The sequence below is a fragment of the Manacus vitellinus genome, unplaced genomic scaffold, assembly GCF_001715985.3.
Source record: "Manacus vitellinus isolate BGI_N305 unplaced genomic scaffold, ASM171598v3 scaffold_61_pilon, whole genome shotgun sequence".
Taxonomy (NCBI): Eukaryota; Metazoa; Chordata; class Aves; order Passeriformes; family Pipridae; genus Manacus; species Manacus vitellinus.
This window is the reverse complement of record NW_021940696.1, coordinates 1,821,170-1,830,981: the sequence shown is the minus strand read 5'-3', so window position 1 is coordinate 1,830,981 and position 9,812 is coordinate 1,821,170. Positions and strand designations below refer to the sequence as shown.

Sequence of the window (9,812 nt, the reverse complement as noted above, 5' to 3'; positions counted from 1 at the left end):
CCGGTGCCTGGACGCGGCCAAGGCCTGCAACGTGGACGAGCTGTGCCAGCGGCTGCGCACGGAGTACGTGTCCCTGTGCATCCGGCGCCTGGCCCGCGCCGACTCCTGCAACCGCTCCAAGTGCCACAAGGCCCTGCGCCGCTTCTTCGACCGCGTGCCCCCCGAGTACACCCACGAGCTGCTCTTCTGCCCCTGCGACGACACGGCCTGCGCCGAGCGCCGCCGCCAGACCATCGTCCCCGCCTGCTCCTACGAGGCCAAGGACAAGCCCAACTGCCTGGCGCCGCTGGATTCCTGCCGGGAAAACTACGTCTGCAGGTAAAGCCCGTGCGTGGGTTGGGGCTGACGGGGAGAGGTGTCCCTTGGGCGTGTCCCAAGGGTTCGTCCCCTGGTGACAGCCCCAATGCGCTCACCTGAAGGGTCCCACATCCCACCTCATCCCACTGACTGGTTGTTGTCTCAGTGGCTCCTTCCCATGATCCTCATCCTTGTATCACAAGGTTTGGGATACAAGGACACATACACAAGGTGTGGGATACAGGGACACATACACAAGGTGTGGGATACAAGGACACATACACAAGGTGTGGGATACAAGGACACGTACACAAGGTGTCTGATACAAGGACACATACACAGGGTGTGCGACACAGACAGAGGATGATTTGAGATGCTCATGCTGGAGCTTTTTAGACCTTTTCTATGGTTTTTTTGGCTTTGGTCCTAAAGAAAGACCCGCTCTGGGTCTCACTAGCAAAGCTGGGTCTCCTGCCACATCCCACTGACAGTTCATTGCCCTGGTGGCTCCTTCCCATTATCCATAATCTTGTATCTTACACAAACAGAAGAACACTGGAGATGTTCAGGTTGGAGTTTTTTAGACCTTTTCTCTGTTTTTTTTCGGCTTTGGTCTAAAGAAAGATCCACTCTGGGTCTCAGTGGCAAAGCTGGGTCTCTCACCACATCCCACTGACAGTTCATTGTCCTGGTGGCTCCTTCCCACATCCTTTCCCCATACACAAAGTGTTAACAGGCAGAAGAAAATTTGAGATGTTCATGCTGGAGCTTTTTAGACCTTTTCTGTGGGTTTTTTTGGCTTTGGTCCTAAAGAAAGACCCGCTCTGGGTCTCGGTGGCAAAGCTGGGTCTCCTGATCCGTGGATGGTCTGCACCAATCCTGACATCTTACACCCCTTATCCTATGCAATGACTGTCTTCAGGAAGGTGTGAGCCACGCAGGGATATGGGGTGGGGTGTTTGCAGCCACTTTCACTGATCCATCTCCTCACTGTCCACCTCCCCTAGTCCACAGCAACCCACATGGAGGGACAGAAAAAGGGGGAAGGGCTTTAAATTGAAGGAGGGTAGATTTCGATTGGATGTTGGGAAGAAAATATTCCCTGTGAGGGTGGGGAGGCCCTGGCACAGGTTACCCAGGGAAGCTGTGGCTGCTCCTGGATCCCTGGAAGTGTCCAAGGCCAGGTTGGACGGGGCTTGGAGCAACCTGGTCTAGTGGAAGGTGTCCCTGCCCATGGCAGGGAGGTGGGAGAAGATGATCTTTAAGGTCCTTCCTAATCCAAACCATTCCATAATTCTAAGCTCTGGTGGTTGCAACAGGAGTCTCAGGGTCTCAGTGTCACTCCAGATTCACCCCTCAGCCCGTGGCCAGTGTGGTTTGCTGTTCTGCTTCCACCCAGCCCCACAGACCCATCCCCTGTACTCACTCACAGCCCTTTTCCTTCTTCTGTACTATTTTCACCCCCGTATTTCTCTGAAAGTCCTTGATATTCCAGAAGGCCAATCCACACACAGCTCCCGGGAGCAGAGCCCATCTGTCTGTGGGAGATGTGAGACCAGAACAGCACCGACCTTTGTGGTCCCAGCCCAGTGCCCTGGGTGCAGCTGGAGCCCTGAGCAGACACCTGGAGAAGGAAAGCACAAGAACAAGTGTAGGACAACACCTCCAGCATTATCCCAGACTCTAATTATTGAGGGGTTTGGGACTTCCTGAGCTGAACTGCCAGCAGCCATTGCCCACCAGCACATCATCCTTAAATTACAATTAAAATATTCTTTATTTTCGCAAAGGGGAGGTGAGAGCAGCAACATCCTCTTGGAAGGATGGACTGGGACAGATATTCCCATGCACCCCAGAAACGTGGATGAAGGACAAAAAAGAACGATGCAAAGCCTTTGAGCCACCCCAGCCCTGGCTCAGATGTCCCCTGGTACCCAGGGAATCTGAAATGGAAGATATTGATCCTGGAATCTGAAGTGGTCCTGCCCTCTCCCTAACAAGACAAGAGGGCCCAGCGGGGAGGAAGAGGTTCAAAGGGGAGAGTGTTGCCCCCCAGGAGGCTGGAAACCACTTCCTACCCCAGCACAGCTGTTCATTATCTGCTCCCTTGGCCTCTGAATGTAGAATGTAAAATATCCTCTAGAGGCACAGCAGGAACAAGGGGTTGACGTGTGACCTGGTCAGAGCCAGCAGTGCAGAAACCACGAGGAATAAATCATAAAGGAATGGAGTAAAATACTCCATTTGCCTGCCCTGCAAGTCCTCCTCCTGCAGCTCCTTCCCAGCTGTAACCCCTTGGATTTCCCAGCTTGGAGGGGTGGGTTCTGCTGACACGGATTATATGGAATTCTATAAAATCTGCCAGCAGCATCTCCCTCCTCTGAAAGCGGCACATTTTGGGCAGGAAGATTTTTCCTGGTGTGACAGGAGAAAATGGGTTGGTGTGGGGCAAATATGGGAACAAAGAAGAGGAAAAAAAAAAAAAGGAGAAGGCTGGGGAGGAGGAGAGAAGCGGGCAGGAAAGTGCAAGTTGGAATTCTGACCCTGAGCAGGAACACCAAGAAAACATCTGGAAGAGAGAGGGTGTCTGGGAGGAGCAACATGCTCAGTTTTCCTGAGGTTTCCCAGGCAGAGCAAACATTCTGAGGTCAGTTCACACTTCAGACACTGCAGGTTGTCACCAAAAGGGCTCTACCTTCAGGTGTCAGCAGTGTTTGAGGTCCCTTCCTCCCTGGCCATGGGAGGCCTGTTCAGATGGATCTGAATCTCCACCAGGTCCTACCTGAAAGTCCCATGTGGATGTCTCAGATATCCTACAGTGTCCAAACACTACCATGTGCCAAAAACTGCCTTATTCCTAAAGAGTTAAGTGGCAAATAACTGGTTGGCAGCAGGATTTACCTGCTCCACAGGCTCCTGAGGGTCCAACCTTCTCCTGGGAATGGGAGACTGCAGCAGAGGATGGGAGAGCAGCCCTGGTGATGGGTAGAACATTCCGTGTCTGAGCCTTTGGACATTCCTCTTGGTGTGAGGTGACCTCAGCTACATTTAGAGTCTTCAAAGAGAGAGAAACTGGACAGGGGTGATTCCCTGTTCCAACAAATCAGCATAAAAATGAAGGTTGGGGCTCTTTAGGCAAAGCTAAAAACGACAAACACAGAACGAATTCCCTCCCTGCCGGCAACAGCTCTTCCCTCAAAAACCAGCCTCACACAGCAGACAACAACCATTTCTCCCAAGGCTGGACCTGTCTTGTAGTTCCAGAGGAATCCTGATAAAACATGAACTGCAGAACCTGCTCAAAAACTACTCCTGGGTTTGTTGGGGCGGGCAAACGTAAAATTATATCAGTTCGAACCGGTTTAGGAACACCCACAGCACCAAAGGGTTTTACAAACACCACCAGTGGGCTGCTGCATCTTTTTTTTTTTTCCCTCCAAAAAAATCTGTGCTGATCTGTCCTGTTTTTTTGTGCTGTGATTCCCCCAGGTCCCGCTATGCAGAGTTCCAGTTCAACTGCCAGCCCTCCCTGCAGGCTGCCAGCGGGTGCCGGAGGGAGAGCTACGCTGCCTGTCTGCTGGCCTACACTGGCATCATAGGTATGGGGGGGTCAGACCTGCTTTGATTTAATTATTAAAGTAAAATGTGAGGTGCAGAGAGAGAGAAAGGAATAAAAAAGAGGTGGGAGGGATCAGGCGTCAAGGAAAGCGTTGCCAGCTGGTCGAGGGAGGGGATTGTCCCGCTCTGCTCTGCCCTGGGGTGGCCTCGCCTGAAAGTTTGTGAGTGTTCAGCCTGGAGAAGGCTCTGGAGAGACCTTCCAGCACCTTCCGGTGCCTTAAGAGGCTCCAAGAGAGCTGGAGAGGGGCTTGGGACAAGGGAGAGAGGGACAGGACACAAGGAATGGCTTCCCACTGCCAGAGGGCAGGGATAGGTGGGATATTGGGAAGGAATTCCTGGCTGTGAGGGTGGGGAGGCCCTGGCTCAGGTTGGGCAGAGAAGCTGTGGGTGCCCCTGGATCCCTGAAAGTGTCTAAGGCCAGGCTGGAGCAACCTGGGCTAGTGGAAGGTGTCCCTGGCCCAGGGCAGGACAAGATGCTCTTTAAGGTCCCTTCCAGCTCAACCGTTCCGTGATTCCATGAGTCATGAATCCCCAGGATGGGAAAAGGCTCCATATGGGGTTGGTTGAGTTGGTGATGTCTCTTGGTGGTGCACAAACCACCTTGGCTGTTTGTAGGTGTCCCTGGGCCACATCATTCCCACTGCTGGTCACTGCCTGGTGTCACCACATGTCCTGTCAGGGTTCTCGGGGTCCACCAAAGGAAAAACCACCTCAAACCAGTGCAATCTGTGGTTTAGCCTTTGCAAGGGGACATGGGTGACCACGGCAGTGCCAGTGCCAGGTGCCCTCTGGTGTCAGGGACAGCAGCTGCTCTGTCTGCCCTGAGCTGTGGGAGGTTGGTTGTGGTGGAGGTGGTGGGTGGTCGATGTTTGCACTCAAAGAGTTGTCTCCTTCTTCTTCTTCTCCTCACTCCAGGCCAGTCCCAGCCATCAAAGTCCAATCAACCTTCTTCCCCTCCAAGAAGTGACAATCCAAGGCCACCTGAAGCCCGTCCTTCCTGAGCTGGCTCTCCTGATTTGCACTGCTCTGCCCACAGGGGTCCTTCATTCCCCTCCTTTTATTTGTCTTTTGATACCAGAGGACTATTTTTATAAGACAGAATTTGTATTCAGCACAAAAACTGGGGATGGTGGGGTGGGGAGGAGAGGGGAAACTGGTACTATGACTTCACTGAAGGTTGGAGGTGGGGTTTCCATGATGGACATTCCATCCTGGCATCGCTTCCCAGCCAATTTGCCTCCCAGCTTTGGTTTCTCCCTGACGTTGCACATGGGCTGGGCTGGGGCGACCCGGGGGGCACGAGGACGTCCAATACTGATGGAAGATGCTGGTGACAGTGTAATGTCCTTCTAGCTACCTCCTCCTTCTCCTCCAGGCCTGGTGACACCCCTCCTCCACCACCACCACCCACTGCCACCAGAGCTCCACGCCGGGGCGTCCTCTCCGGGGAGACATTTGCCACGAGAGAAACACAATTTCCAGCTTGGATCGGGACATTTCCATGAAGGATCCAAGTTCTCGGGCTCCTCCTGCCCCTCCTGTCCGATTGCACGAGGTGACAACCCTGGGGTCACCTGGAAGGAGCAGCCTCCTGGGAAGTGTTTCAATGCCTCAAGTGCTGGTGGCACCAGCGGGTCACCAGGGTGCTTTCAGGGGGCTCAGGAGCCCCCCCTACAAATGCTGCCTGTTCCCTGCTCGTGGGCCAAGCCCAGCAGTGGCTCCTGGAGCTGCTGATACTCTGCTGTCCCAACGGGATGAGGAGCAGGAAAACCTCCTGCCCGTGTCATCGGCTTGTCCAGAGGCCTCGGCCGAGCCGCTGCATTTCTCTGTGCCTCAGTTCCCCCCGTGTGGAAAGGGGGGGGGTGATAACCTACCTCACAGGGGTGTTGTGAGGTTGAACAAACTCATGTCTTGAAAGGGCTTTACAATCCTCAGATCAAAGGTGCTGTTGACCTTGCACAGTTTTGTGCCACTTTTCCTGTGACTTGACACGCGGCTCTATCAGGGTCTGAAACGAGAACAAAGACTTTCTACAGTCCCCTGGCTCCTCTGGCTCTTTTCTTGCTCAGAAGTTCCCTGAACCCTTTAGACACCAAGATCTCCAGGTCTTCCACGACCTACAAACAGATCCCAGGACTCCCTTAAACCTGGGACGGTTCAGTCCATCCCTGTGTCCCATATCAACGACACTGGGATAGTTCCCACCTCACCTGGGACAGATCTCTTGGAGATGTGTCCAGCCATGGGGTAGGTTCAGGGACAACCCTCAAGGGAGGGTTCAGGGACAAGAAACTGTTCTGGTGTTTCATTATCCCCAGGATGGCCCTAAAGGCCACCTTAACCCGAGCTGTCCTTACTCTCATGATCAGGCTTTACTTTGAAGCCTTTGGTCTTCCTGAAGCATCTTCAGGAAGAATTTTTTCATGGAAAGGGTTGTTAAACATTGGAATGGGCTGCCCAGGGAGGTGGTGGAGCCCCCATCCCAAGGAAGGACAGGCCGTGGCACTCTGGGCTGGGGGACAAGGTGGGCATTGGGCACAGGGACCTTGGAGGGCTTTTCCAGCCTTGGTGATCCTGGGATCTCTGGTGCTTCCATATTTTTCTTGGTTCATGGATGTCCACGTGGGATCTTGGATCCAACATCTCCTCTTCCTTTAATAACAAGTCACAAAATCACAGAGTCATTTGGGTTGAAAGGGACCTCTTGAGATCGTCCTCACACGAGCTCCAGAGGTGAATGAGCTGATCCCTAAACATTCCCAAGGTCTCGTTGGTATTAATGATCTCCCAAGGAATTTTGACACAATCAGAACCTTTGGAGCTGCTGGAGAGGGAAAAACCTGCTCCCTTCCTGGGCATCCCCTCCCTTCTGCTGCCCACTGTGCCAGCGGAGGGCCAAACAGCTGGGGAGGGTTTGGAGAAGCCACTGCAGGGATGAAGTGCTTGGAAAAACCTTTTCTCCACGTGTTGGACCCTTTAACTCCATGACAAAGTGAAGGATGACAGGTCAAAAAACCAGCAAGGTTTTTTGGATGGTCTCTCCTCAAGCTGATGCAGAGTTTTGGGTTCTTGCCTATTAATGTCCTGCTTGGCCACCACACTCCCCTTCATCTCCTCCTGCTGCCAGTGGGGAAAGTTCAGCCACTCCATCTGCCCAAACTTCACCAGCAGGGTAGAACTAGGACACACATCTGGGGGGAAATCTGAGATCTTCAGATGAGAAAGGAATTGATAGAAAGGAATTGAGAGAAACCCACAGGTTTGAACTCAAGGGTGCTGCTAAGATCTGGGGCTCTGCTCAGTGTGACACAATAAGTGCTCAAAGGTGTTTCCACCCTTGTCAAAGAAACCCTTTCTCTGCCTAGGATGTCCTTGAACATCCTTTTTCTTGGGGCAGATTGTGCCGGGCCCTGGTGCAAAAGGATCCACCACGTCCCTTTTCCTCAGGCAGAGAGAGCAGCAGTGCTGGGAACAGCCCTCCCAGTCCCTCCCAGTCCCACCCAGTTCCTTGTTTGGAGCAGGGACATGAGAGGATGGTAATTTGGGGGTGATGCCCGACGGTCTCTTTGCTGGCTTTGTGGAACCCGAGGTGGTCCCAGGATGTGCAGATGTCCACCCCGATGCAGCCACAAATACAAGATGTGGCCCGTGGTTCCACGGGACAGGCAGGATTTGAAGCCTGGTAAGAGAAATTCCTGGATCCAGGGAGGGGTTTTGGGCGTCCAGGTGGCACTAGATGGCAGCAGATAACCACGAATCCTCTGCTCAGCCTCTGCCCGGATTTGCTGGGATTTCCATGGAGCGGGTCCTCAAGTGCAGCTCTTCTCCTTGGTCTTTCTCCTCTGGCCCATCATCGATAAATCCATTTAAAGCATCAGCTGGATGTAAAAGCTGCTGAGTGTTCCTGGGGGGCTCCTTGAGCTTCCACGTGGTTTCCCAGTGAACCTTTCCTTGTCATAAAAGGGAATGTGTGAAAGGCTAAGGGGGCTGGGGGGGTTCCCCTGGAGAAGAGAAGGCTCCAGGGAGAGCTGAGAGCCCCTGGCAGGACCTAAAGGGGCTCCAGGAGAGCTGGAGAGGGACTGGGGACANGACACCTCCAGCCAGTGCCCAAATCATCTCTGAGCCCATGAGGTGACCCCGACACAGCCCCACCTTCAGCAGCAGCTCCCACAGAGCTGAGCTCACCTCCAGGCTGGAGTTTGGGTGCTTGGTCTAAGCCTGGCCCCTCTGCACGGGAACACACTGGGGGCTGCACAGCCCTAAATCCTCAGAGGGACCAAGGAGGGCCACCAAGATGATCAGAGGGATGGAGCTGTAAGGAAAGGCTGGGAGAACTGGGATTGTCCAGCCTGGAGAAGAGAAGCTTTGGGGTGATCTGTCTGCAGCCTTCCAGGGCCTGAAAGGCCTGACAAGAAAGATGGACAGAGACTATTTCCAAGGGCCTGGAGGGACAGGACAAGGGGGAACAGCTTCAAACTGACAGAGAGTAGGTTTAGATGGGATACTGGGAAGAAATTCTTCCCTGTGAGTGTGGTGAGGGGCTGAGATGGAATTCCCAGGGAAGCTGTGGCTGCCCCATCCCTTGGAAGCATCCAAGGCCAGGTTGGAGCAACCTGGGCTGGTGGACGGTGTCCCCAAGGCAGGGGGGTGGAATGACATGATCCTTCCCCTCCCTTCCAACCCAAACCATCCCACGATTACGTGATCCCCCCTCTGACGCTTTTCCTTTCCCTCGCAGGTGGCAGGGGAGGAGCGGCTCCTCCGGGGCTCCACCCGTCTGTCCTCAGGGACCTCCAGCCCGGCAGCCCCTTCCCCCTGGGCAGCCTCTCCACTCTGGATGTGGCCTCTCCTCACTCCTGCTGTGCTGAGCCTCTCTGGGATGTGAGGCAGGGCAGGAACGCGCCGGGCACGGACTCGATTTGGTGTTGGTTTCTTTACAAAACAACCAGAGCAGTGACTTTTTTGGGAGGAGGGAGGGGATGGGAAGGAGAGGTGCGGTTTGGACATCCCTCCCTCCTCCTCCTCCTCATCCCTCTGCCAGTTTATTTGATTTTCTACAATCGGCATCGTCGACAACCGGCTCATCCTTGGTCCTGGCCACCTTCCCACCCCACGGCTTGGTTGTTGTCTCTCCAGCTCTCTGTGGATGGGGTTGGAGCCATGGACAGTCCCCTTGAAAAAGAGGAAGGAGAGAGTTGATCCAGGACGTGGGAGCTGCAACGGAAATGCTTTTGCCTGCCCCATCCAGGAGGGGAAAGACTTTGGATGGATGGATGGAGGAGCCGTCAGGAGGTTTCCTGAAGCCCTGACTCGTGTTGGGGGGGCTCTTGGCAGGACAAGTCAAGCGATGTGGAGCTCAGACTGTCTCCAGGGATGCTCAGGACCCAAAGGACAACCCACCTGGTTGCTTCAGACTGAAGGAACCAGAGCAGTGGTGAGAAGGTCGTTGGGTTCGTTCACCGGAGAGGAACCTGAAGCACCTCTGGGGTGGAGCAAGTCACCACACTCCGAACTGGCTGGCAGGGATTCTCCACCCTCTGGAAAAGCAGAGTACAACCAGCATGTGTCTCCCAGCTGCCACCCACCCCTCGGGCCCTCCTTTTTGGGGAAACCTGTGTCATGTGTTGCTGGTGTTCAGGAAGAAACACGTGTGTTGTGTTTTGTTCCTGGCTAGTTTTTCGCATCCTGACCCGAGAATCCCAATCCTCTGGTCCTGTCAAGTGTTTGGGGTGGAGTTTTTTTTGTCACATCCAAACAACCAGAGGCCAGTGTTGTCCCACTCCGAGCTGAGCTTTCTCCATCAGGGATCACTGTGTGAGCCCAACACAACCCACTCCCACATACTGCCTGTGCATCCATCAATCTCAGTCTGCAGCCAGGGGTTTTCCTGGGAAGAG

General features: G+C 54.1%; 1 protein-coding gene across 1 annotated transcript in view; it reads left to right on the top strand.

The window, feature by feature from the left end:
- GFRA4 (GDNF family receptor alpha 4) overlaps positions 1 to 9,798 on the top strand; it is an 18,600-nt gene extending 8,802 nt beyond the window's left edge. Inside the window, exons 4-6 of the mRNA XM_029963710.1 lie at positions 23 to 318; positions 3,787 to 3,896; positions 8,646 to 9,798. Of these exons, the coding sequence (XP_029819570.1) occupies positions 23 to 318; positions 3,787 to 3,896; positions 8,646 to 8,800 (561 nt within the window). The 3' untranslated portion in view covers positions 8,801 to 9,798. The remainder of the gene's footprint in view (positions 1 to 22; positions 319 to 3,786; positions 3,897 to 8,645) is intronic.
- The last annotated feature ends 14 nt before the right edge of the window (positions 9,799 to 9,812 follow it).